This window comes from Marmota flaviventris, chromosome 17 (genome assembly GCF_047511675.1).
Source record: "Marmota flaviventris isolate mMarFla1 chromosome 17, mMarFla1.hap1, whole genome shotgun sequence".
NCBI lineage: Eukaryota > Metazoa > Chordata > Mammalia > Rodentia > Sciuridae > Marmota > Marmota flaviventris.
In genome coordinates this window covers 73,153,655-73,181,397 of record NC_092514.1, presented here as the reverse complement: position 1 = coordinate 73,181,397, position 27,743 = coordinate 73,153,655, and the positions used below count along the sequence as shown (strand labels likewise).

General features: G+C 45.1%; 1 protein-coding gene across 2 annotated transcripts; it reads left to right on the top strand.

Moving 5' to 3' along the window:
- Nucleotides 1-237: 237 nt before the first annotated feature.
- Prpsap1 (phosphoribosyl pyrophosphate synthetase associated protein 1) lies at nt 238-27,743 on the top strand. Of its 2 annotated transcripts, XM_027955707.2 has the most exons (10): nt 238-557; nt 4,474-4,526; nt 6,827-6,893; nt 13,787-13,959; nt 15,391-15,506; nt 15,954-16,009; nt 16,808-16,953; nt 25,005-25,075; nt 25,833-25,979; nt 27,012-27,743. In XM_027955707.2, exons 1-10 carry the CDS (start codon nt 388-390, stop codon nt 27,168-27,170), a joined length of 1,158 nt encoding a protein of 385 aa, XP_027811508.1. In that variant the 5' UTR covers nt 238-387; the 3' UTR covers nt 27,171-27,743. The 2 variants fall into 2 exon arrangements, with proteins under 2 accessions (XP_027811508.1, XP_071459877.1); XM_071603776.1 differs by lacking the exons at nt 238-557; nt 4,474-4,526 and adding an exon at nt 6,349-6,373.

Here is a 27,743-nt window from a genome sequence, read left to right as displayed (position 1 = left end):
CAGGGTAGGGGAGCTAGAGCTCCTCCGAGAGCGGCAAAAGCAAGCGGCGGAGAGAGCAGTGATGCGTCGGTCGGCAGAACAGGCTCCAAAGCGTCGCCGCCGCCCTGCCCTCACCAGATATGGCGGCGGTGGGGGCGCTCTAGCCGGCGCCCCGCGGGCTTCCGGGGCTTGCTCTTCAGGGGGCGTGGCCGGGCGTCCGGCTGGGAGGGGCGGCGCGCTGGGTTCGACGGGAGCGGCCGCGGAGCACGGCCCGAGGGCGGGATTTCGCCCCTCCCGCGCGCTCCGCGGCGCGTCCCGCAGCCCTAGGCCGACTCGCCGCCGCGGCCGTCACAACCGCTTCGGGTTCTGCCCCGCGTGGGCGGCTGCCACCGCGCCTCGGGCCGGACGATGCCCAAGAAGCTGCTGCTGCTGCCCCCACTGTCCGCGTGCTCGGCCTTCCGCGCCCCGGGAGCCCGCCCCGCCGCTGCGCCGGCCATGAACGCCGCCCGCACCGGCTACCGCGTCTTCTCGGCCAACTCCACGGCCGCCTGCACCGAGCTGGCCAAGCGCATCACCGAGTAAGCGCGCGGCGGGCCGGCTGCCTGCCCCTCGGCAGCCCCGCAGCCCGGCCCTGGAGAGCGGGCCGCCTCCCCATCCCGGGCGCCGGGGGCGTTGCTGAGCCCGGGGGCGCGGCGCGTCAGGGCGCGGCCCGCTCCGCGGCCGGAGCTGCCCCCTGGAGCTGATCGCCGCTGTCCCCGGGCTCCAAGCGGGACGGGGTGGGGGTTGTGTCGGGCCACACACCGAGGGTGTGCGGAGGGCAGGGGGAAGGGGCAGCTCTGGGAGCGTGTTGGCCGGGCCTGGGCGGAGCAGAGATAGGCCTAACCGTGCTCTCTAAGGCGGCTTGAGGTTGGAGCATTCAAGTCAAGCCTTCGCCCTTCTGAGCCTGTGGCCTCAAGTGGCTTTTGGATCTGACAGCTCTGAATACCTTCCCTGGCTTCTTGCCACTTACCAACTCTGTGACCCGGAGCCAAAGACTTGGTTTTCCTGAACTTCATTTGTCAAGGGATGATTCTGTCTATTGGACAGGGCTTTTGTGAGCTTGACGATGATAATGAAGATCATCAGATACATAGCAGAGCAGGGGCTCCTAGTGGCCCTCTGATAATAACCTGTTTTCTAAGCCCAGACTTCTAATGGGAAGAACCTTACAGGAAGAACCCTTTCCAAACAAACTTGTTAGGAATATAAACATAAAACGAATAGTTTGTCTTGCAATATTTAGTCATTTTCACATTTTTAAACACCTTTATTTACTTTTAGTGGTGCTGAGGATCCGAACCCAGAGCCTCTCATGTGCTAGGCGAGCGCTCTATCTCAGAGCCACAATCCCAGGCCCAGTCATTTTCACATTTTAAACAGTTTACGTTATGTTTCCTGGGTGAATTCTCAGGGCTGGGGACAGTTGCATTCATAATGTTGTAAAATTCTAGATGGAATTGTAGAGGAAAACAAAACTTAACACTTTTTTCAGCTGTTTTTCAGTTGGAGTTTTGAGATTGGAAGAGTGTTAAAAAACAGTTGTTTTGCACTCTACTATCTTCTGTTTCTAAGCCCCTATTATTTGTCTTATTGAGGCCAACTAAAACACTAACTTTAAACCTGAAGGTTGTGTTTGTTTACATTGGGTCAGATTTACCACACATGACCTTGCCTGAGAAGCTAAGAGAGAAGGGCACATTTAAAGACAGTGGTTTTTGTTTGTTTTTAATGTTAGATTCTTCTCTGCCATGTTCTAGAAAGGTTTGAAGTCACTGTAAATAACAAATGTTTGTAAATACTCATTTGCTCTATATATTGTTTCTAATAACATTGTGTGTGTATATACTTATATTTTTTTTGGTCTGGGTCAAACCCAGGGCCTTCCACATGCTGAACAAGCTCTCTATCACTGGGTTACACCCCCATCCTCTCCAAAACATTTTATTTGAAGAAAGAGTTTTGCCCACTAAACAGGGTTTGAAGATGACTGACCTTTGAGGTTATCATATTTTATTTCCTGATTCTTTTCAGCTCTGAATTCAACCAAGGATCTTTGACCCCACTCCCCCACCCCCACCCAACCCGCCCTGGATTGAAGCCTGGTGTACTCTACCATGAACTATGGCCCCAGCTCTTTTTATTTTTTGAGACAGGATTTCACTAAGTTGCCAGGCTGGAAAATTTGTTGTCCTCCTGCCTCAGCCTCCCAAGTAGCTGGAATTGCAGGTGTGTGCCACTGTGCCCAGCCAAGGAATTTCAGATTTTTGGTTAATACACTTTAAACAGCCGAAGAGTTGGGTGCCTCACATTCCCAGAATATATGTTAGAGGTGTGTTGTACTTACTCCCCAGGTGCCCTGCATCCAGCTTCTACTAGAAGTCTTTTTACATGTATTCCACTATTATAATTTGGGGGGGAGGGGGCTGGAGTATTTTTTTTTTTTTTGGTAAACTATACATAAATTACCTTTTTAACAGTTTTTAATTATACGGTTCAGTGACACTAAGTATTCACAATGTTTGAGCAACTATCACTACCATCCATTTCCAGAACTTTGTCATCCAAACATAGACTTTATTTATTTATTTATTTTTTTAAAGAGAGAGAGAGAATTTTTTTTTTTAATATTTTTTTTTTTTTTCAGTTTTCGGCAGACACAACATCTTTGTTTGTATGTGGTGCTGAGGATTGAACTCGGGCCGCACTTATGCCAGGCAAGCGCTCTACCGCTTGAGCCACATCCCCAGCCCAAACACAGACTCTTTACGTGCTCACGAAATACTTACTCCCATTCTCCCCTCCCACAGCCCCTGGTAACCTCTCTTTTTTGTGATGCCAGGGATTAGAACCCAGGATCTTAGTATATGCAAGGCAAGCACTCTACCAACTGAGCTATATCCCCAGCCCACCCCTGGTAACCTCTATTCTGCTGTCTGTCTGTGAATCTCCCTGTTCTAGGTACTGCCTATTGAATGGGATCATACAATATCTATCCTTTTGTGTCCAGCTTATTTTACTTGGATTTTTTTCAAGTTTCATTTGTACTTTCACACATATTAGAGCTTCATCCTAGAGGCTGGTGAGGTTCTGTTGTATGCATGAACCTGGCTGGAGTGGTTTTAAATAGATTCTACCCTTGTGACATATAACATATCCAGGCAAGATTCATACTATATCTGGTTAATGGCACTAAAGTTCCTTTTCATCTACATGCCTTTTTTTTTTTAATATTTTATTGGTTGTCAACGGATCTTTATTTGTTTACATGTGGTGCTGAGAATCAAACCCAGTGCCTTACACATGCTAGGCAAGCACTCTGCTACTGAGCCCCAGCCCAGCCCTACAAACCTTTTTTTGTGTGTGTGGTGCTGAGGATTGAACCAGGGCCTTGTTGTTCTAGGCAAGTGCCCTACCATTGAGCTACATCCCCTGCTTTTTTCTTTAATTTTGAGATAGGGACTGATTTAGTTGCTGGGACTGGCTTCAAGTTTGTGATCCTCCTGCCTCAGCCTCCTGAGTTCTTGGGATTACAGGTGTGCATTGTCATGCCGGACTCCATCTATATATAATGCTTTTGACAATTGAGACATTTATGTGTGTCCTGTGTTTTTGAAGTCATTGCTGGTAACCATGTATTTGGGAATGATTTTCCAAGACAACTATTGTTCAAAAAACAATGAATCACTGGGCATGGTGGTTTGGGCATGTAATCCCAGCCATCTGGGAGGCTGATGCAGAAAAAGTCCTAGGCCAGCCTAGGCAACTTAGTGAGACCCTATCATAAAATATAAAACAGACTAGGGAGATAGATAGTTCAGTGGTAGTCCACCCTGGGTTCAGTTCCCAGTACTGCAAACAAAATCGGAAAAACAAACCTAACACAGTTGTGCATGCCTGTAATCCCAGCTACTTGGGCTCTATTTATTTATTTATTTCTGGTAGCAGATATTGAACCCGGGAGTACTTAATCACCAAGCCACATTTTTAAGCCCCACCCCCACTTTAAAAAATATTTTTAGTTGTAGATGGACACAATGTCTTTATTTATTTTTTATGTGCTGAGGATTGAATCCAGTGCCTCACCCAGTGCTCTCCCACTGAGCCACAACCCAGCAGGAGGATTGCAAGTTTGATGCCAGCCTGAGCAACTTAGATTCTGTCTGAAAATCTAAAAAAGTAAAAGGAGCTGGGGATGTAGCTCAGTGGCAGAGCCTCCTGGAATCAGTTCCTAGTACCACAAAACACAGTGACCCTGATGTTAAATGTGGGTTGTGGGCTTTCTCCAATAAAACTGTTACAAAATGGCACTCTGCTTAGGGAGCAGGGGTGGGGTTTTAGCTTGGGCTTCGGTCTAGTGCCCTCTAGTTACTTTCTGTTAAAACAGACACATGAACTGGATTTGCCTAGGAAGAGAATTCTTAATTGCCTTTTTGTCTTGTTTTATCTGTGCTATAGGCGTCTTGGTGCTGAGTTGGGGAAGTCTGTTGTATATCAGGAGACTAACGGAGGTAAGTTGGTGTTTCCTGAAGATCCTGTCTTCCCTGAGCTGTTGAATCAGCTGGCGTGTTTTTAGAGAGTAGAACACGGCAATGTCAGAGGTATACATACTGTCCTTCTGTGCTTCCCTTGAGATCTGACTTCTCCTTCTCTTCCACAGTGTCTCCTTTCCTTTTTTTCCATGATGATGTAAATATTCATCTGTTGTTTTAGAATAAAACAAGGAGACACATAGAATGTTTTTTCTTGTACATCAGGTTGTAGTTGATAAATACTTTCTACGTTTGTCTCATTTGTCATCAGATGACGTCAAAAGCCATTGGGTGCTAGGTATAATGACTTACTAAGAAGTTGTCTTTAAATTCGATCCATCTTAAAATTTTTTCAAGTCTTCTAGACTCTCACCCTGGGCTGGTGACCCATTTTTGTTTCCCACCGGTGTGCAGAGAACTGTACAAAATTGACAGCGCTTGAAGGCGTTTTGTGGTGGCCAGTGTTCTCTCAGTGCTGGATCAGAAACGTCCCCGTGGGGCCAGGTATTTCAGACTATACTGCTCCTATTAATTGCAAAGGCAAATTAGTATACAATAATTTGAGATTGTTTCTACAAAATTGAAAGACTAGGTACATGACTCTCTGCTTCCCTTTCTTTTTCTAAGATGTAACTATAACTGACTTAAGTAGCTTGAGGAGGAGTTACCAGGACAGTGACAATGGGGTCTAAGCTGGCCAAGCACTGCAGAAGGAACATGGAATGGAGTTCAGTGGGTTGTTGTGTGGAAGGCACATGTTCCCAGACGTGGATAAGTCACTTGTGGATTTTTGTTTGTTTGTTTGTTTGTTTTTTCATGGTTGTAGATGACCAGAATGCCTTTATTTGTTTACTTTTATGTGGCACTGAGGATTGAACCCAGTTCCTCACACAAGCTAGGCAAGTGCTCTGCCGCTGAGCCCCAGCCCAGCCCTCACTTGTGTTTTAATTTACCACCTGGCACCTTTCACCCGGCTTCTACACTTAGCAACTTTTTACTTGGTGACTCTATTTATTTATTTATTTTTGGTAGCAGATATTGAACCCGGGGGTACTTAATCACCAAGCTACATTCTTAAGCGCCACCCCCCTTTAAAAAACATTTTTAGTTGTAGATGGACACAATGTCTTTATTTTTTATGTGGTGCTGAGGATTGAATCCAGTGCCTCACCCAGTGCTTTCCCACTGAGCCACAACCGCAGCCTCCCTAGCCTTTTCGGTTCTTATTTTTGAGTCAGGATCTTGCTGAATTGCTGAGTCTGACTTTGAACTTGTGATCCTCCTGAGCTGCAGGGATTATAGGCATAGGTATGGTGTACTGCGTGATTTTAGGACTTTATCTACTGCCAGGGAATTCAGAGATTTAAAATCTGAAGCTGAATGTGGGTAGGCCTGGTACTCTAGCAGTCTCCAGCTTAAATCATAGTGTTACATTTGGGGGTCTCATGAGATGAAGCACTTGGGGAGGAGAAGGTGAGTAAGGAAAACCCTAGAACCTCCTCAGCATCTTATGTACAAGTATCTTTATTTCAGTGATAGTTTTGGGGGTGTTTCCATTTTATTTTGTTTATTGGTTTTCTTTTTTATTTTTTTTTGACAGAGACTTCATGTGAATCTGTTGAATCTGTTTTTTGTTTTTTTGGGGTTTTTTTGGTACTGGGGATTGAACTCAGAGGTACTCCACCACTGAGCCACATTTCCAGCCCTGTTTTATATTTCATTTACAGACAAGGTCTCACTGAATTGCTTAGCACCTCACCATTGCTGAGGCTGGCTTTGAACTTGTGATCCTCCTGCCTCAGCCTCCCAGGCTGCTGGGATTACAGGTGTGTGCCAACATGCCCAGCTGGTTAGTTTTATCTTCTACTTTTGGCTTATTTTTTCCCTAGCTTGACTTTACTTTTTTCTTTCTTTTTTTGCACAGCATTAGAGATTGAACATAGGCTCTCACACTTTGCTAGACAAGAACTCTGCCACTGATCTCTGCTTCCCCACCAGCCCTTTTAATAAATGCTATTTTTAGATGGGGTCTTAAGTTTTCAAGGCAGACCTCTAACTGGTCATCCTCCTGCCTCAGCCTCCCAGGAGCGTCCCCATGCCCCACCAGCTTGACTGTCCTGATGTGTGTGTTTGTCATTCTGGAGTCCTTCAGGAATTGACTTTGTTTTAGCAGTTGAAGTGTTGATTTGGAGTCTTCTTTGCTCCCTTTAAGTGCCAGCTGCTAATCATTGCATTGTGAAGTGCTGCTGTTAAAACTTGAGAACATTTCTATTTTTCAGAAACAAGAGTTGAAATAAAAGAATCTGTTCGTGGCCAAGACATTTTCATTATACAGACAATACCCAGGTAAGAGCACTATTTGATGAATTATTTTTTTCCTCTAAAAACCATTTTTTCCCATGTGAGCAAGTCAAGGTTTTCCTAAACTATAAATTTGTCAGCATGTTAAATGCTTCCCAGAACACATTTCTGGTCCCCTAGAATTCCTACACTGTTGCACTATACTGTACCAGTGTACTTGACCTCTTCCCAAGCATTAAACACCTCAAGGACAAGATCTCTTGTTTCTGGGTGCACTAAATCCAGGCCATTGTTTGCCAGCTCCGCTCTGCAGAAGAGCTTGTTGTTGAACCTGCTTTGTAACTGCTCCTGGTTCGCAGATGGCCTTTCTTTTTTTTTTACTCTTTGGTCTTCTAGGGATTGAACCCAGGGCCTCGTGGATGCGATGCAAGCTCTCGATGGCTGGGGCACCTCCCAGCCCTGCACACCATTTTATTGTGCACTGTTTGCCTCTTCTGGCCATCTCTATTACAGACGGCATCATCACTCCTTCCCATAACACAGGAGGGCTGACCCAGGGGCCTGTGTCCTGTGGTCATACATCTGGGATTCTTTCTCTTTTCATTGCCTGTACAATGGGATTCTTGATCCCCTTTGCATTCCTAAGGCTTTGTTAGCATTAAGGATGGTACTGAAGCTGGGTGTAGTAGTACATGCTTGGACTTCGCATACTCAGAAGGCTGAGGCTGTGGGAGTAACTTAGGCCCTGTCTCAACGCGAAAAGGGCTGAGGACGGAGCTCAGTGGTAGAGCCCTGTACACCCTGCACGGGCCTATCAGTCTTTCCTACCCCCTCCTCCCAAAAAGAAGACTGGCACTGAGTGCCTGTGGTGTCCAGGCATTTTGTGTGTTTCACGTTTAATCCTTAAATGCTACCTGACAGCTGTTTTTGCCACCATTGAGGGGATTGAGAGGGCTGGGTCTGCAGGAGATCAAGAACAGCAGGGTCATGGAGTTATATACACTCAAATATAACCAAATCTCCTACACAGTGTTACTGGCAGGTAATAAATATTTGATATATTTTTAAAAATATTTGTTGATTGACCTTTTTATTTATTTTATTTATTTATATGTGGTGCTAAGACTCGAACCCAGTGCTTCATGCATATCAGGCAAGTGCGCTACCGCTGAGCCATAGCTCCAACCCAAATATTTGATTTTTAATGCTTTCTTTCTGATCATAACAATAACAATGTTAATTACTAAAAATACAGACAGGAGATTATGGTGGTGCATGCCTGTAATCCCAGCAGCTTGGGAGGCTGAAGCAGGAGGATCAAGAGTTTAAAGCTAGCCTCAGCAACTTAGTGAGGGCCCAAGTAACTCAGTGAGACCTGTCTCTAAAAAAGGTCTGGGGCTATGTCTCAGTGGTTATGTGACCCTGGGTTCAGTTCCAGTACAAAAAAAAGGACAGGCGAAAGGGTTAGGGATATGGATCAGTAGTAGTGTCCCTGGGTTCTATCTCCAGTACCAAACAACAAAGAACTAGGCATATCAGTATAAAAGAGCTATCTCATCTTTTAAAAATTCTTAGTTTGAAGCAATCAAACTTATAGGAAACTTGCTTGTACTACCATCTCTGTTTTTAATGTGGTGCTAGTGATGGAACCCAGGGCTTCGCACATGCTGGGCAAGTGCTCTCCCTCTGAGCTCTACCCAGCCTTGATGTGGCCCTCTGAGAGTAGGCTGGCACCTGATGGCTTCCCAGCCCAGAAGTTCAGTGTGTAATTCCTATAGACAAGGACTTTTCCTTCTGTAATCACAACACGGCCATCAGAATATTAAACAAGTGACTCCTGTCTAATCCTCGGGCCATGTTAGTTCTGCCCACTGTTGCAGTGATGTTTGAAGCAGAAAGATCTAGTTCAGAACCTCAGCTGGTGTTTAATTGGATCTGCTCATCCTCACTCTTCCTTTGGCCTTCAAAACTTTGACATTTTTAAAGACTTTTTATTGAAGATTTTGACATTTTGCTGTTGGGATGATGAGATTGAGGTCAGACATCTGTAGTGGGAGGTGGGGTGAAGCCATGTCTTCCTGTCGTCCTGTTGCATGGCATTGCGTGGATGCGCCGTGTTCTTTCGAGCAGTCATGGCCAGCTTGCGCCTGTGCTGACTCAGCAGTGTGTGAGCACATCGCCTGTTTCCAGCTATAGGAAGATTCCAAGAAGTGGCATTGCTGTTTGGAAGGTTCATGCATTTGTGTCTGGGGAGATATGGCTGCACTGATAGATATTTGTAGTATCTGTGGTATTGATAGATATGTTCCTCTCGTGGTGACTGATTCTTTTTTGTTTAGTTGATTTTGACATGTGTCTTGGGAATGAGGAAGACCAGGGGGCCTGCCTAGAAACCCAGGGAAATGGATGATAGACACATTGCTTTTGCTTGTCCTCCTTCCTAGCACCAGACACAGTGCCTTGAATTTGGAAACACTGGGCAGTCCTGTTGCATGCTTCCAGTCTCAGAGTCACTTTCTGCCTTGTATTCTTTCTCTTGTGACCGCTCAGTGTTTTTGTTTATTTCAGTGTTGATGGACCTTTACTTTTATTCATTTTTTTTTATATGGTGCTGAGAATCGAACCCAGTGCTTCATACAGCCTGACTGCTCAGTTTTGATCCCACAGAATCCCTGTTTGAGGAAGCCTCTTACTGTGTGTCTTTCCCAGATGCCTCGCTGTGGATAGCTAGCTGTGGACGTGCTGAGAGGTACAGGTTTTTGTGGACCATGTAAATCTGGAAATGGAAGTGGCTGGTAAGGGATGGGCAGCACACAGGTGGCAGGCAGAATAGGACCTTCCTTTTGGGTGTCATCTGAGAAGATCGGTTGTTCTAACTCCATTACAAACTGCTGGTCCCACTAGACAACAGACTTTGCTGACCCACTCTTGAGTCCAGCAGAACACGACAGCGGGTGTGCAGGTGTCATTACAACCTTGTACACCTGTCATTCTCTGCCTTGAAATGAATGGGTTTGACCTATGTCACTAGCATATAGAGTCCCTAAATTCTTGTGGAGTGAATTAATGAATACTTTGCATAATTTTTTGCATCTCTGTCTTTTCTGCATTTTCACATGATAATTGTGATCCTTTTGTACTGTTCTTGGATCTCAGCAAGATCCTTCCTTCCCCAGTTGGTACTTTGATATTCCTGACTGTAACTCAGACTGTCCTTACCATGTCGTTGTAAGTGCAGATTCACAGTTTACTATCCTGGCAAGAAAGCATTCACCATTAACAGCAGCATCCTCTGTGATCCCTTCCTGGTGTCCAAGTTGTCCTAAGCTAGTCAGCCAGAATGCTGCAGTTAGTGTAGGAGCATTACATTGTGGCGTCCTCTGTGGTAAAAGGTTGCATTTTATATAATCCTTGGTCTCAGTATCATGGTGGTCACGAGTGCTCAGTATAAATATTTAACGCCTGCAGTCCAGAGGATCCTGGGGCAGTGTGTAGGCCATACTTTGCAAGTGAAGGATCATTGATGAGCAGGTTTCTTCCGGGGAAGGAGCAGAGAAGCATGGAAAAGCAAATTGGTTAATGAATAATGGGGAAACATTTCTGCAGTTTTTTTCTGCTTGTATCTAAAGTGTTAGAAACTTGGACCAAAGTGTTCACAGATGAACTTTGTAGAACAGCTGTGAGGATTTTACACACGACTCAACACATGGAAGACCCTTCCCCTTGAGAAAGGAGTAGGAGTGTGGCTGTATGCCTCTGAGGCCAGAGTCTCCCTGAGGATGGCCTAAGTCCCCCAGGTGCAGTAGCGCACAAACTCTCTGAGGTTCCAGAAGCCACAGTTCTCTTCCCAGTGGCTCAGTGTGGCATCAGAGCAAACTCTGGCTTACCTGGCAGTGTCCTAGGGTGGCAGGATGGAAGAAATGAGGAAAAACTTGGAGAAAGGTCCAAGAGGGTGAAGGTTACTAGGTTTGCCACAATAAACCAGTATTTTTATTGCCTGAGAATGGAACAAAGTTAAAGTACAGAGAGCCATGCACAGTAGCCACGCCTGCAGTGCCAGCAATTGAGGAGGCTGAGGTAGGGGGACCAAAGTTCAAGGCCAGGGGCTAGGGTGGTGGCTAAGTGGTAGAGCGCTTGCCTAGCTCGTGTAGGTCACTGGGTTCAAATCTCAGCACCGCATATAAATAAATGAAATAAAGGTCCATTGACACTAAAAAGTATTTAAAAAAAAAAAAAGAAGAAAGAAAGAAAAGAAAAAGAAAGTTCAAGGCTAGCCTGGGCCACTTAGTGAGACCCTGTGCCAAAATAAAAAAAGGCTGGGGATGTGACTCAGTGGTTAAGTGCCCCTGAATTTAATCCCCAGTATAAAAAAAAAAAAAAACTGATTCTAAACAAAAGCTTAGACATTCAGATTAGTTTAGTTCCTGCAAAATGCTCATCCTAAGAGCACTGTGTGAACCCTTTTCTTAGTGCTAGTGTTGCTCAGAATAGCTTTTGAACTCCTGAAACCGCTTTCAGGACATGCAGTGTGTTTCTTATGACTAGTCCAATAATAGCAAGCTTTCGGTTGTTCCTTGTTAAATTTTTGGAAAGGGCAGAAGGCCATTCTGAATGAAGTGAGTATGCTGGTGATTGAACTGTGTGCTGCTAATCACCAAAATTTCAAATCCACTGAACCATGGAACTAAGTAAAATAAATGTAAAACTTAAAGGCATTTTTTGAGAGACAAGTTTCATGTTTATGTACAGGTTTCTGCCTGTTGATGCAAAGTAAGACAGCTCATTAAAATACCATTTGCAGGGGCTGGGATTGTGGCTCAGCAGTGGAGCGCTCGCCTCGCACATTTGAGACCCAGGGTTTGATCCTCAGCACCAAATTAAAAAATAAACAAGTGAAATAAAGGTATTGTGTCCAACTACAACTAAAAAAAACAAAAAACCATTTGCAACGTATTTGCTGAGATGATTAGTAGTTGGGGGTGGGGTAAGCCCCACGCCTCTCCAGGCTGCTGTCACTGCAACTCGGTAGTGTCTCTGCTGCAGTGCTGAGCAGTATGGTCAGTGTTGCTGTGTCCACTGCTCACCTCGCCTTGTTTTGTTTGTTTTTTTGGGGTGCTGGGGTTCAAATGCAGAGCCCCATGTGTGCTGGGCAAGGGCTCTGCCGACTGAGCTGCACCCCAGCCCTCAAATGTTAGAGCAGTGGGGCTGAGTTCAGAACAGGGTGTGACTGCCCAAGGAGAGGAAGCCCCTTGACAAAGCAGTCAAGATTATCCTACTTAGATGCAAAGACTACCCGAACTAGCCAGGATATACTTGGACATTCTTAGGTACAGATAAACAGCGCAGTCTGCCAGCCAGTTTCTCTTCATCCAGCTAACACTTACCATCGCCTGTGTCCAATTTGTCCAGTATCTCTCAGCGAATGGGTCAGACCAGTGTGACAAAGGCTCCTTTGTCACCTTCCTGCCCAGCAAGGGGTGGGGGTGGAGGCCTGGAAACTCTTAGCCTTGGGCAGAAGGATGTTGAATTCCTTGGCATAGGTCATTAGGAAGAGGGAAAACTGGAAAATGAAACCTGTGTGTGGGGAATTGGCCATTAAGGGAAGTAAAGTCACCCTGAAATGAAGACTCCTCAGAAGCTGTCTCATACAGTAATGTCTCACTCCCTGGGCCTCCTTGGGATGGTTCTGCAGACTCATCTGTCATACAGTTGTGTATTATTAATGCCATACCAAAGCCAACTAAAAGCCTACCATTCTTCCAGAATTTTCTAAACTAACTTCAGCTCTATCTTTGCTCTGGATTAGTCCAAGAGGCTACACCAGGGGAGATTTTTTGGGGACCACACAGTGTCACACAGTAGAGGGTCAGGAAGTGCTCTGATTGTTTCTAGGGTCACAGCAGCCTATGGAGGAGATGTGGGGTCACCAGTATTTCATCCAGCCACCTACTCAGCCATCATTGGCCTGGTACCTCAAGAACCCTCTCCTACCGGCCTGGGAATTGGCTACTGGAAGAGGGCAATAGTCCTCACCCCAGACAGGGGTTCTGAGGAAGCGTGGAGAGTCCCTGGAGGGATTCTGATGCACAGGTGGATGTGGGACGTCATCCCGGCAGACCACGGGGTTCTCGTGCTCAGAAAGGCCAAGCCCACCATGGCTTGATCAGCCTTGGCAAAAGGCAGCAGCCCACATTCATCACTGGTGGGACTTCCCTTCCAGTGTCTTTCGGGGCTATATTTCCTCCTGTAGTCTTTGCAGGAATCTGTATATCTCAGGGAAAGAAGGGACTGGCTGACAGGAGGTTTTTGAGAGGCACCAAGACTTCCCTGTTCCCTCAAGCCCTGAAAGAAAAGAGATCAAGCTGAGCATGGTGGCATATACATATCATCCCAGCAAATCTGGAGGCTGAGGCTGGAGGATCGAAAGCTTGAGGCCCACTTCAGCAATTTAGAGGATACCCTGTCTCAAAATAAAAAGTGCCAGGGATGTAGCTCAGTGGTTAAACACCCTGGGTTCAAGCCCTGGTACCAAATCAAACAAAAAGAGATCAAAATCCTTTCTGTTAACCACAGCTAAATAGCAGGACAGGTTTCTCTTGACATTCATTGGTCTGAATCTCTGGGAGAGTGCCAGCAAGTTTCAGGTATCCTTGGCCACCAGCAGCTACCTCCAGTACCACTGCAAGGGCTGTCACCACATGGAAGATCCAGGTAAAGGAGAGTGGGTTAACTGTGCTGTGGGTTCAAGTAACCACAAGAGGACCCAGGGCTGATTCCACCTTGTACAAAGAACAGTTGCCTTGCTTTTTCCTGCATTTGTGGGTGCCGTCACAAGCCGGGTGGTGACAAGATCCCTTTGGCAACATCTTAGCAGCCCAAGTTATGTCACTGAAGTTGAGATCCTTCCTAGGGTTTAATACGCATTTTAACCGTTCCAGAGATGTGAACACAGCTGTGATGGAGTTGCTGATCATGGCTTATGCCTTGAAGACGGCCTGTGCCAGGAACATCATCGGCGTCATCCCCTACTTCCCCTACAGCAAACAGAGCAAGATGCGGAAGAGGGGGTCCATCGTGTGCAAGCTGCTGGCATCCATGCTGGCCAAAGCAGGTGAGCACACAGGGACACTGGTGGAGGGTCTCGGGCTCTGCTGTTGGGCTGCAGCCTGCCTCGGGCATCTAGTCTGGGCCTGCTTCTTTATGCGGTGTTTGCTGGTTACTCTGTTGCTCCTGTTGCTTGGGTGGGCTGGGGATCTGTGAGGCAAGGCAGCTCCCACCTTCCTCTCTGTTGCGTTTGGGATCTGCTCGCTCCTGCTTTCTCTGACCTTGGGCTGGGCTTTATGGTTCTGTCACTTCTATTTTCAAGTGAAAACTGGCTGGCTTGGCATTCTTGTACAGTCTTTTGAACTTTGGGTCTAGATGTGTGTATTTGCCTTAGTTAGCCATGTTCCTTTTATGTTCACAGAATTAAGACACTATTTTTCTTTTATTACTTCTTTAGTTTATATACTCTTTCCCTCCTCTCATCTCCAGTTGCCTTTGTGTACAGCACCCCATTTCTATTGCTTTTATTTTTCTTATGTAGTAGTGGCATACTTTCTGACCTATAATCAAATGTAATAAAATATTAAACTTATTGAATTTTTATTTGTCTGACATTTATTTAAAATACTGGTTCCTTGCTGGTTATGGTGGCACATACCTGTAATCCCAGCTCCTTGGGAGGCTGAGGCAGGAGGATTTCAACTTCAAGGCCAGTCTGGGCAACTTAGTAAAACCCAACTCAGAGGGGGAAAAAAAAGTGGGGGCATGGTTGGAGGATTACCTAGCTTGTATGAGGCCCTTGTATGAGGGTTCCATTTCCAGTACTATTCAAATATATATATGTGTGTGTGTGTGTGTGTGTGTGTGTGTGTGTGTGTGTATATGTTCTTCACTCTGGAGGTTTTGCATTGACCTTTGACCATTCTCGTGTCTTTACATGTATCCTTTTCTGTTCAGCACTGCTGATTATTCTGAGTATGTTTTCATTGTTTTTCTATAAAATACTTCTTAAGCCGTTATTTTATCACATATAGAAATTATCTCATCCTTTAGCATTTTATCCTTGTGATGTATGAATGTCTTTTCTTCCTGTGTGCATTCCTTTGCATTGCTTTCTTGTTCCTTTCTGCTGAGGCCACAGTCCTTTAATAAAGGCCTGTCTGTTTCTTGCATCTGTTATTACCTGGATATTTATTAATTCATGTTCGTATTTTTGCTTCCACCCGGTTTCCCCTCACTGGTCAGGACCAAGCTAGTGGTCAGAGTGGAAGGAGCACACTTGTCAGCCTAGCTGTGTCCTATGGTGGGGCGCAGGCTCTTTGGCATTAGGTTGGACAGCTCCTCAGCTCCTTAGGTCTTACAGCAAGTCTGTAACTGCAGCACTGGCTCACAGTGTCTCCTGCCTTCAGCCTCCTGGTGGGAAACAGGAGTTGATCTGCCCACTGAGGCCATTAACTTGTAGGGGAGAACTTTGTAATTTTTTGTTTTAAAATTTCAGGTTTAACTCACATTATCACTATGGATCTTCACCAAAAGGAAATACAAGGCTTTTTCAGCTTTCCCGTGGACAACCTTAGAGCCTCACCTTTCCTGCTTCAGTATATCCAGGAAGAAGTGAGGAGCCACCAGCAAACACCCCTTTGTCCTCAAAGAGATCCTATTTAGTTTTTCTCTGGCACCAGATTTCATGATTGAAAGGCACATGTGATGCTCCCTTCTCAGACTTACTGCCCGTGGCAGCCGGATAGCCTCAGATTCAGCATTTAGTGGTGCAGGACCATATTTTTGAAAGACATTATAGCGAATTTCCTATTAAGTACCTTTAGCAATCACTTACACTTTCTAGAATGAAGGTTTTTTAAAATATTGTTTACCTTCTTGATCTAGCAGTACCTTTGCAATGAAGTTAATTGATAAACAATGAAAAATTTAAATGTGTAAATGAAATTCTGGCATATTTGGTTGCTAGTTTGGGTCATTGATGAGAGGAAGAAGTGTTATCCAACATCTAGGGGTTTTTTGATGACATTTCAGTATTTTCTATTTTTCCTCCAAATCTAGATACCAAATTACAGAAATGCCGTCATTGTAGCTAAGTCTCCTGATGCTGCAAAAAGGTAAATGAATCCTATATTTATTTAAAACAAACTCTTGAGAGTTGGGCACGATGACATGCACCTGTAGTCCTAGCACTTGGGAGACTGAGACGGGAGGACCCCTTGAGTCTAGGAGTTTAAGGCCAGCCTGGGCAGCACAGCAAGACCTTGTCTCCAAAAAGAAAAAGGTGAGAAGTCCTTTTGGGTGCTCTGAGATCAGAATTAGCTGTTTTGGAACCCACAGCTCCCATGGCCAGCAAGCTCCCCGGCTCAAGCTCCCCTGGCCTTGGCCTCCAGGCCACAAAGGAAGGTGCCTCTGAGTTCCTGGGTTTTTCTCTAAGATGGAGTTCTCTAAATTCTCAGAAGGAGAAGAGTGGGACTGTGGGGTTTTTCAGGCAGTGGTTTTTAAGACACCATTTTAAAGAGAGTTCATTCTCCTGAAAATGACTATTAGAATATTGGACAAAACAAAGAAAATAAGCCAAGAAGAAAAATACATCATAAAAAATATTGGGGGCTGGGTTTGTAGCTCAGTGGTAGAAAGTTTGCCTAGCGTGCGTGAGGCACTGTGTTCAATCCCAGGCACCACATGAAAATAAGACAAATAAAGGTATTTTAAAAAGAGTATATTAAAAAAAAAAAATGGACTAAGGATAGAACCAATATTATCTAGACTCAGCTACTGGCCTAGAACCCAGTTCCTGTGCCCTGAAAGCATTTGTACCTGGCCTGCTGTGTATAATTCCTTTGTTCCTGAAAGTGGAGTGGTAGAGTGATGCTTCTTCCCCTTGGTGCTCTTTTCCCTTTGTCTTCTCTTAGGGCCCAGTCATATGCTGAGAGACTGCGTCTGGGCTTAGCTGTGATCCATGGAGAAGCCCAGTGCACAGAGCTGGACATGGATGATGGCCGTCATTCTCCCCCAATGGTCAAAAATGCTACCGTACATCCGGGCCTGGAGTTGCCGTGTAAGATTAGCTCTATACTTTTATTTATAAATTGGAGAAATTTCTAATGGCTAATATGAATGGTTAGGTGTTAACCCCTGTGTCTGCTGTGCATGGTCTCTTGCTATTTTAAAATAATTGAATGGGCCAGGTGTGGTGGTGCTTACCTGTAATCCCAGTGACCCAGGAGGCTGAAGCAGGAGGATCATAAGTTCAAGGCCAGCCTAGGCAATTTAGCAAGACCATGTCTCAAAATAGAATATTTAAAAGGGGAGGGGGGGGGTCGTTGGGGATATAGCTCAATTGGTAGAGTGCTTGCCTTTCATGCACAAGGCCCTGGGTTCAGTCCCCAGCACCACAAAAAAAAAAGGACTGGAGCTATATAGCTCAGCACTCTTGGGTTCAATCCCCAGTACCCCCACAAAAAAAATAAAAAGGCCTGGGGATGCAGCTCAGGGGTAGAGCACCCCTGGATTCAGGCACGGTACCACAAAATAATAACTGTTATCATATATTTATTACATATTTTATATTATTGAATAGCAGTGCCACGATTTCCCCTTTTGTAGGAGGTTGCATGTGTTATACACATTTGCAGACTGTGTAAGGACAATTAAGCTGATCTGAGTAGCATTCAGCGTTAAATAATTTTAGCTTTAGAAAACAGAGTTGTGTGTAATGGTGTCACATCTGAAACTTTATATTCAGTAAAATGGGTGATAATAGCCATTAGTCAGATACCGGGTATTAGCCACCAGGTAACTCTGAGCACTTATGTTAGAATGTAGTTCTCTGACCTGATGCCAAGTAATTTCTCTTACTCATCTAACAGTGTAGAAGCTGTTTACTTCCAGGGACTTTGGCACTGAGTGCATGCATATGTTATGTGTGTGTGTGTGTGTGTGTGTGTGTGTGTGTGTGGATACATTTAGAGTTTTCAGAGGAAGCAGGTAGTTTCTTTCTAGATCTATTTGCCACGCCTCAGAAGTACGCAGTGGTTGGTGGGATGGAGGCGCTATGGGGCGGGGCCTCAGGTGGTTTGTTAGAGGCAGGCTCCTATCTCAGTGGAGCATTCTAACCTTTACTCCTGCTAACTTTGACATTGCTTCGTTTTAAACTTGGAAGGTTTTTACATAAGAGTAATATACTTTGTTTAACTTTAATATTTGATATCAGTATGTTATTTTTTGAGGATTTCATAATTAAAATTTTTGAATAGATAATACATTCACGTGTTACAAAATTCAAAAAGTATAAAATTCTTCACAGTGTGAAGTATTCCCCACCCACAAGTTCTCTTCTCCTAGCTCCTTGGATATCTAGTACCTTGGTTTTCTGTGTCAGGGCAGAGACTTTTTGCATTTATTAGCAAATACATATTTCTTTTTCTCTCATTTCTACACAAATAATAGTGTGTTGTACACCTCATTTTGCCTCTTCCTTTTCTCAGTTTCTCTTTCCCTGTCAGCATGTACAGTGGAAGGCATCTCAGTCTCTTGCAGTTCCATAGTGTTCCATAGTATGGATATCTCATAATTCTGGTGGTCTCATAATACGTTGAAAGGCATGTAGTTTTTTTACGTCTTTGAAAAACAAGGCTCCAGTTACTGTGAGCATCTGTTGGACCCCTGCTGCAGACCAAGAGATGTGCTAAGCTCCACAGCTATCCCTGCAGGGACTTGTCTTCATCCTTCTGCAGACCAGGAAGCAGTCACATGGCCAGGACCAGCTGTGGGATGAGGCAGCTGGCTCCATGGGCCACATTTGCTTGTTTTTAGCTATTTGTTTTTAGTTGTAGTTGGATACAATACCTTTATTTTATTTATTTTTATGTGGTGCCAAGGATCGAATCCAGGGCCTCACACATTTGAGGCGAGTGCTCCACCGCTGAGCCACAACCCGAGCCTCTTGTTTTTAGCTTTTTATTTCAGACATGGAAGAAAGGTAAAGAATTCAGATGTTCACCGTGCTCTCAGAGTCCCACACTTCACATTTCTACACATATTTTTGTGCCATTTAAGAATGAGTTGCGGACGTAATGTTCCTTTATTGCTAAAGACTTCAGTATATATTTCCTAAATACTAAAGGCTCCGTTTCATAACCACAGTATAATTCTCAACTCAGGAAATGAACGCTGTTACAGTACTATTGTCTAATCCACAGGCTTTATTCAGGTTTCAACAATGTCCTTTTAAACAAAAACAGGGAAAAAAAGAACTTTTGGGGGGCCAGGACCTAATCCAGGGTTGCACATGGCATTCAGTTGTCATTTCTCCTTAGCCTCAATCTGGAATGGCTCCTCCGTTCTTTGTCCCTTGTGATCTTGATGCTTTTGAACAGCACAGGCCAGTTATTTTGTAGGCTGCCCCTTAATTGGGCCATTTGTGTGCTCATGCCGAGATTCAAGTTGTGTGGTTTTGGCAGGAATGTCAGGAAGCACGTGATGATCCATTGCTGGAGAGTTGATTTTGGTCATTTGATTAAGCCAGGTTTTCCCCTGGATGGCTGCTCTTTCTTCTCTTTGTAGTTAGTGGTGTCATAGGTTAAGATCTTGTAAACATCCTGTTTCCCGTTTATCCTCAAACTTAGAATCCAGTGAAGATTCTCACCTGAATCCATTATACTGTGATTATTGACAAGTGGTCTTTTCAAATTTTTAAGTATTTATTTTTTGAGATAGTGTCTGTTGCCCAGGCTGGTCTCCATCTTCTGGCTCAGGAGATCCTCTCTCTGCAGTCTTCTGTGTAGCTGGGCCCACAGGACCAGTGGTCCTGTTCCAAGTTCATTGTTCCTTCCACGTTTATCTGCTGGCATCCTAGTGTGGGCTTTCCTTTCTTCCCTGTTCATTCATTTATTTGGAATGTGTGGGCTCATAGAATCCTCTTTAATTCAGTGGGTTATACTGTAATTTCTCTCCATGCTCAGAGTATCTTGGACTTGACCAAGGCGAACTCTTCAAGCTCCTCCTTTTAACAATTCATTGTTTTTCGATACTTTATTTCCTGGTATAACTGGATGCTCCATGTTCTTTTTTTTTGGTATCAGGGATTGAACTAAGGGCCATTCTACCACTGAGCCACATTCCCAGCCCTATTTTGTATTTTATTTAGAGACTGAGTTGCTTAAAACCTCTTTTTGTTTGTTTGTTTGTTTTTTTAAAGAGAGAGAGAGAGAGAATTTTAATATTTATTTTTTAGTTATTGGCGGATACAACATCTTTGTTTTGTATGTGGTGCTGAGGATCGAACCCAGGCCGCACGCATGCCAGGCGAGCGCGCTACCACTTGAACCACATCCCCAGCCTTCGTTTTTGTTTTTTTTTTTTAATATTTATTTTGTAGTTATAGGTGGACACAATATATTTATTTTATATTTATGTGGTGCTGAGGATCAAACCCGGTGCCTCCTGCATGGTAGGTGAGCACTCTACCTCTGAGCCACAACCCCAGCCCAAACACCTGGTTTTTTGCTGAGGTTGGCTTTGAATTCATGATCTTTTGCCTCAGCCTCCCGAGCCACTGGGATTATCTGTGTGCACCACCGTGCCAGCCCACTCCATGTTCTTGTACCTTCTTAGCCCTGGAATCAGCCACTTCTCCAGGGATCTCCAGTTGCTTTGGTGGAGAAGGTGTTTAGAAGCGGCCTTGGGTTCTGTGTATACAAGTTCAGTTGCCAGGCACCGCGGCCCGTGACTCCCCTGGTCTTAGGTCCATCATGAGTGATTGAGAATCAGTCAGGGTAGCACCAAGAAGCAAAACAGCTGGGTTTGAGATGTTTGGATGGATGTCACTGTATTGCCAGGGTGTGTTACATGGTGAGCATCCGTTGGACCCCTGTTCTAAGAATGTTGCTTTGTTAGGTTTGCTGTTGCCGGCATGTTCCCTTCCTGGTCCTCTTCATGAACTGTGGAAACATTTTAGAAGAGTGCCTCCCTTCAGGGGGCGCTGGCATGCTTTCCCTGTAACTCGCACAGTTGCTGCAGGGCTATCTCCTGTGATTCCCCACTCACATAGTCCTTGCCAAGAGAATTCTGAAAAACCGATTTATGTATTTGTGCTAGGGATTGAATCCAGGGCCTTGCACATGCTAGGCAAACTCTCCACCACCAAACTATGTCTCCAGCCCTTTCTAAATCTTATTTTGAGACAAGTTTTTGCTAAGTTGATGAAGCCGACCTCAAACTTGTAATCTGCCTGCCTCAGCCTCCCAAGTAGCTGATATTATAGGCATGTGCCATTGCACCCTGCTTAAAACATTATTTCTTGTACGTGTAATTGTGCCTTCCAAATTCAATGTACTTTATGCCTCAGTGGTTCACTTATTAAGATACTGGAATGTTATGCCAAAGCCAGAGGAAAGCAAACACTTGCACTTGGGGTCTGCAGCTCTTAGGGAGATGTTTTAATTATGTTTCTCAAACTTGTTCATTAGAGCAGTAACTCTCAACCAGGGTCAATTTTGTCCCCAGAGGATGTTTTGCAATATTAGAAGCAGATTCTGTCTGTCACAGCAGGGGAGGTAGGGCACTGCTGCGTCCCCCTACCCCAAGTCTTTAGCCCAGAATGTCTACAGTGCCAAGGTCAAGAAGCCCTGTTTCAGCAAAGTGATTTATTAAAAGTTAAGTTGTGAATGAAGGAGTGGGACCTTGAAGCTCTTCCATTTTACAAAATAGACTTTCTGCCTCCCTGAGGATGGACAGGGAACAAGTTTGGAAAGATTGTAAGTTATATGTCAGTGCCTCTGCTAGAGATGGCTGGTGCTTTGCCACAGTGGTGGAAACTAGGAGTTTGAGCCAGGCACAGTGGTGCATGCCTGGCAGGAAGATCAAAAGTTCAAGGCGAGCCTTAGCAACTTAGCGAGACCCTGTCTCAGAATAAAAAGGACTAGGGATGTGGCTCAGTGGTTAAGAATCCCTGGATTCAGTCCCAAGTACAAAAAAAGAAGAAGAAAATTAGGCGTTTGGATAATAAAAAAATGAGATGAAGTTACCTTTTATTGCTTGCTATTCCTGGGTTGTGGTGGTGGTTGTTATTTATTTTTTTTTAGTTATAGATGGACACAATATCTTTATTTATTTTTATGTGGTGCTGGGGATTGAACCCAGTGCCTCACACATGTGAGGTGGACACTCTACCACTGAGCTATAGCCCCAGCTTGTTGTTGTATTTTCTAGGGAAAGTTTTTCCTGAGTTTTTTTGTTTTTCTTTTATCCCAGGACTGGTGTCCCTGACCCACAGCAGGATATTTTGCAGTTGCCCGGGGCCAGGCTGAGAAGAGGTGCCCAGATTGTCAGCACTGGCCCTCAATCCTCCTTTGGTGTCCTGCTATGCTCACATGTTAGAGGCAGCATCTTTTTGCATCCAACTTAGTTTTTGCCTGCTAAGGCTTCTTATTATGTAAAGCAACTCCCAACTGCAAGATTGTACAATAATTCAGAAAACCATTCAAAGACCAGATTATTACAGTAAAACATCATCTTTTTCCTAGACACGTGTGCATCTATAGGTGGCTCATTCAGCCAAGATCGTTCCCAAGAAACAATCTATAGGATCAACACACTATTGCCTATGTCTTAAAGGGCCAGAAACAAATACAACCAAAAAACATAATGTTGGACAAATAGAGGATCCCCGAACCATGGCCGACAGATGGGAAACCTTTAAAACAGACCAGATAGGGGCAAAATCTCCCCCACCAAGTTCCCAACTCTCGCTTAACATGACTCCCACACCAATGGTATCACGGATGTCCCCATGAAGGGACCAGATGCTCCCACAAAAGGGAACCAGAAGTGTAGAATTAAGGGTCTCAGTGTGTATACTGGAGGAACTTACCAAATGGCCAAGGTGTCACCACTTCACTGCGTTCAATTTCCTTTTTCTCAAAGTAGACCAAAATGGAGCAACCCTGACAGTGCAGGGAAGGAAGGCCAGAGTTCCCCAAGGGGAGCAGCTGCTGGGAGTCCCTCAGTCCCTCCCTTTATTTACAGGAATAGCTTCCCGGGTTTGACTGGAGGCACACCTGCTGGTCTCTTCTAATCAGCTCTCAAAAAGTTGCCTTATATCCTCAGCATGGAAGTGCAGTTGCTTGGAGTGCTAGGCTGGTCCAAGAAAGTTGGAGTAGAGGTTGCTCTCTGGTCCCATCTGGGGTGCCAGAATTTGTAGCCTAAAGCTCAGTCCCTGTCTCCAATGCCAATTTAATAATGAGGACGTGGTTTTGAGAAAAAGGAAAAAGAAGGCTTATTGCTTTGTTAGCAAAGGAGAAACACAGGGGCCTCCTATCCCAAAGGCTGTGACTCTCCCCCATACTGAGGGACAGAGGTTTTTAAAGGAACTCTTCAAGGGTTACATTCCAATTCCAGGTGTGCTCTAGTAAGGGGTCCCAGGGCACTCTGTTTGCTTGTTGGGATTCACTTGTTGATTTGGGAGATATTCACTTCCTAGATCCTCAGCAGGCATCTCCTTCCTGTAGTGGGTGTGCTAAAGGGCAATTAACTAGGGGAAGAAAAGATAACACTGTCTCCCTGATCTTTTTAGGGAGGAGGAAAAGGGGAGAAGAGAGGAAAATCATTCTTTAAAAAAATAAGTCTTGGGCTGGGGATGTGGCTCAAGCAGTAGCGCGCTCGCCTGGCATGCGTGGGGCATGCACGGGGCGCTGGGTTCAATCCTCAGCACCACATAAAAATAAAGATGTTGTGTCCACCGAAAACTAAAAAATAAATATTGAAAAAATTTCTCTCTCCCTCTTTAAAATAAATAAATAAGCCTTCCAGCGATGAGGGCTGTATTTAGAAGGTGAAGGGACCACTGTTAAACCCCAGTCTTGCTCCTCCAGGCAGGAGGGAAGTGGTGTGGATGAGCTGTGCCTTGGAGGAAGGGCTCCATCCTTTTGTAACTAAGGACTCCTATAAATGAAGCCATTGTTTTATTTGGAAAATGCTGATTTTAAAAGCGGAATGCAGTTTCCTACTCTTATTGTAAAAACGTTGGAAGCCTTTGAAGATGTTGTATCCTGGCTAACAGTTTCTGGCCTCAGTGATTTGGCATAGCTCAGTTTTATTCTGAAATAACTATTAAAATTTGTTAGTAAAACAGTGCTCAGTTTCAGCTCAGCCTTTTGCCGTAAGCTGTGCCTGTGGGTAAGGATCAGCTGGAATTGATTGTTAATCACTAAACTGTGTAATCACCCTGAATTGGGTTCTTTCCTCTCCTCCACTACTACTTTAATAAATATTTCAGAACAATAGAAAGCTTCCCTAAAGAGCAGAATACTCAGTTGTTCTTCTGTGACTTTCCGCACCCCCCTTCAGTTCCCTCACTTCCTCTTGAAGGTGATTCCATTTTTGTTTCTCTGTCCTGCGGTTGCCTTTTGTACACTCATGGCCTCTTCCAGATGCAGGTTCTGTAGTCGGATAAGATGGGGGGCTTGTAATGACTGTCTTGAGGTTCCTGATTTTCAGGAAAGTCATTGTGTGAGTGGTGCCAGTCACTTGATAAGGCTAAATGATCAAAACAAGGTGACACAGAAATCAAAGGCGGTTAAGCCGCCTTTCCACCTGGAGGCTTTTCCCTGGGTGTCCCACTGGGTGGCACTTACTGTGAGCACTGGATTCTTCTCAGTGATGCTGCTTCTCTGCGCGTGACATCTCACTCCTCTGCTCTCCAACTCTCCACTGTGCTATGCCCTATGTGGCCACAGTCACAGGCTGTGAGCTCTTGAGACCAGGCTAGTCTCAACTGAGAACTGGGTTTTATATTGATTATGTGTTGAAATGATAACATTTTGGATATACTGAGTAAAATAAAATTATTAGTTTCACCTGTTTTTACTTTTGATGAGGCTACTAGGAATTTTTAAGCTACATTGCAGGCTTGCCTTCTACTTCTGTGGGTCATCGCTGTTCTCAACTGTTTCTGAGACTCCAGGCTTGTGATGGGGGGAGTCTGCATGGGTGGTTGTCATCGTCATCTGTGCTCTGGTTTTTGCCCCACTCCCAGGGATGAGGTTGGGATTGCTTAGTTATCTAGCAACACATAACTAACAAGTCTTGTGATCTGTTTTGTTTTGCTAGTGATGATGGCCAAAGAGAAGCCGCCAATCACCGTAGTTGGGGATGTTGGAGGACGCATCGCTATTATAGTGGTACGGTGACGTGTGGCCGTCCTTGGTGCATGGGTGACACTGCTGGCACTCAGCCAGGAGGTGTCCTCTTCTGGGTTGTACTTCCAGCCCAGCGCTGGATTCAGTGGGTCTCTCCACCCTTTCTCACCCAACTCCTTTAGGAGAAGTAGCAGCGGTAGTAGAACAGGGAGTAGAACATGACCCTTAGGTGTAAAGGAGCATGGTTCCTCCTGCTCAGCACTGCAGCCTCACCTCGGGGGCCCAGTTCCCCCGGGGCAGCCGCCTCATCCTCCTTATACTTTGAGGCTATGTGATGAACTGGCGATGCGCTGTTCCCTTGTCACTGGTGAGAAGAGAGCCCCAGTTCCCCTGCACGCTGCATTCTGACATGTTGGCTCTTAGCTCCAAGTTTCTTTGCTGGCAAGAGGTTCACCTGTCATTACGGTAGCTCACTTTATTCTATTTTCCTGATGTGTCACTTTTTCCTGGAAGGAAAAAAAAGTGGGACACTGGCTCTGTGGGATGAATCAGGAATTTGAAAACAGAGAAGGAGCCTTGGCAGTCCTCAGCTTGAGCTCTCCTGTCACACGTACTTGACTGGAAGATTTCACCACTTTCTGCCAGTCGTGCGAGGTGCTGCTGAAGTGTTCCTCTTGCCATCTCTGACTCAGGCCCAGACTTGGAAACCCTCCAGAACCAACTGCAGAAAAGAGCAGGGAGCTGTGTGTCCATAGTTGGGAGCAGAGGCCACTTCCTTATACTAACACTGTTCTCGCAGGATGACATTATTGATGATGTGGAGAGCTTTGTTGCTGCTGCAGAGATCCTGAAAGAGAGGGGCGCTTACAAGATCTATGTCATGGCCACACACGGCATCCTGTCTGCAGATGCCCCCCGCCTGATTGAGGAGTCCTCCATTGACGAGGTATGTCTATTTCTGAAGGACTAGGACAGGGTTGGAGTAGGACTCGGTGGTAGAGCTCTAGCCTGACATGCACGAGGCCCTGGGTCCCTCCCTGGCACCATGAAACTAGCTTGAGTCAAGATCTGCTGCTGTAGTTTCTGTGAATAAAAAGATGAGCCAGTCAGTGTTAAGTTGCTTCATCCCTCTAGAGTACCTATGAAACAGTACTTTTTTGCTGACTAGCAGCCTTGTTGGGGTAGAAACATATTTAAGAATATATGCCTGGGATTCCACCTCTTGGGTCCCCTTCTTCCTCCGGGAGAAGTCTTTTCTGCTGTCCTTTAATAAACTTCTAATTTCTACTCTGAAAAAAAAAGGGCTGGGGATGTGGCTCAAGCGGTAGCACGCTCGCCTGGCATGCGTGCGGCCCGGGTTCGATCCTCAGCACCACATGCAAACAAAGATGTTGTGTCCGCCAAAAACTAAACAATAAATATTAAAATTCTCTCTCTCTCTCTCTCTCTCTCTCTCTCTCTCTCTATCTCTCTCAAAAAAAAATTAAAAATATATGCCTATTTGCATAAATGTTTGTTTCATTTTTTTAATATGATTTGACACTGAAATGGCATTTGAGACTTGAATTTGTCCCTGATAATAGGAAAGTTTTGCACAATGCTGGGGCTCCCTGTATAGAGACTGTGACATTCCCAGGGCCCGAGTCTTATTTTCTGATCCATGTAAGCTTTCCTTGTGGAAACTTGGTCAACTTTAGTTTGTAAAAACTGTACTGAGGGGGCTGGGATTGGCTCAGCGGCAGAGTGTTTGCCTCGCACATGTGAGGCACTGGGTTTGATCCTCAGCACCACATAAAATGGATAAATAAAATAATGGTATCGTGTCCATCTACAACTAAAAAAAAGTTAAAAACATGCTCAGTAGAATGAAGTTTTGTAGCTTAGAACTTGGCCTGTGGGTACTGAATGCTAGATACTTTTCTAACCATTTTAGAGCACACACATTTGGTAACTTTATTTTCTGCTGCTGTATGACTAGGTGGTGGTGACAAACACTGTCCCTCATGAGGTCCAGAAGCTGCAGTGTCCCAAGATAAAGACTGTGGATATCAGTTTGATTCTTTCTGAAGCAATTCGGAGAATCCACAATGGAGAATCCATGGCCTACCTTTTCCGAAACATCACAGTGGATGACTAGCTTTCATGGTGGCCCTGGCCCTGGAACTCCCAAGGAAAACATACCAAGCAGTGCCGGCAGCTGTGAACACAGTGTGTCCTTGCAGGGAGGACAGGACGTGGTGTGGAGTTAGCTAGTCTCTCCAAGATCTGTGGAAAAGGGGCCTTATGTAGTGGAGACGGAACTAGTAGATAACATGACACTGCCTTAAACGTGCAGTGTCAGCCCTATTCCGTAAGTGGATGACAGCCGCTCTCTGAGGAGTCTCCTTGATACTGAAGAGGAGTTCAAGGCGGATGAAGTCTTAGCTCTGTAGTGTTCCTTCAGTTGTCTCAGCTTTGGGGCGCAGTGTGACTTTGACCTTGGTCGGAAGCTGAGTCCCTGGCATCTTCTCTCTCCAGTTCTCTCCTTAGTCAAGTTTGCAGAAGCCTTTTTTAGAGAATCCTATCTTTTTTTCAGAATCTGCTGTGCCTGCTGCCCCTGAACAGTGGAGCACTGTGTCACTGCTCCTCTCCAGATGTTAGGTTTGAGAGGAGCAGCCTGCCCCTGGGTATCTGCGTTGCTAAGTTGCAAATAAAAGAATTTATTGTCTCA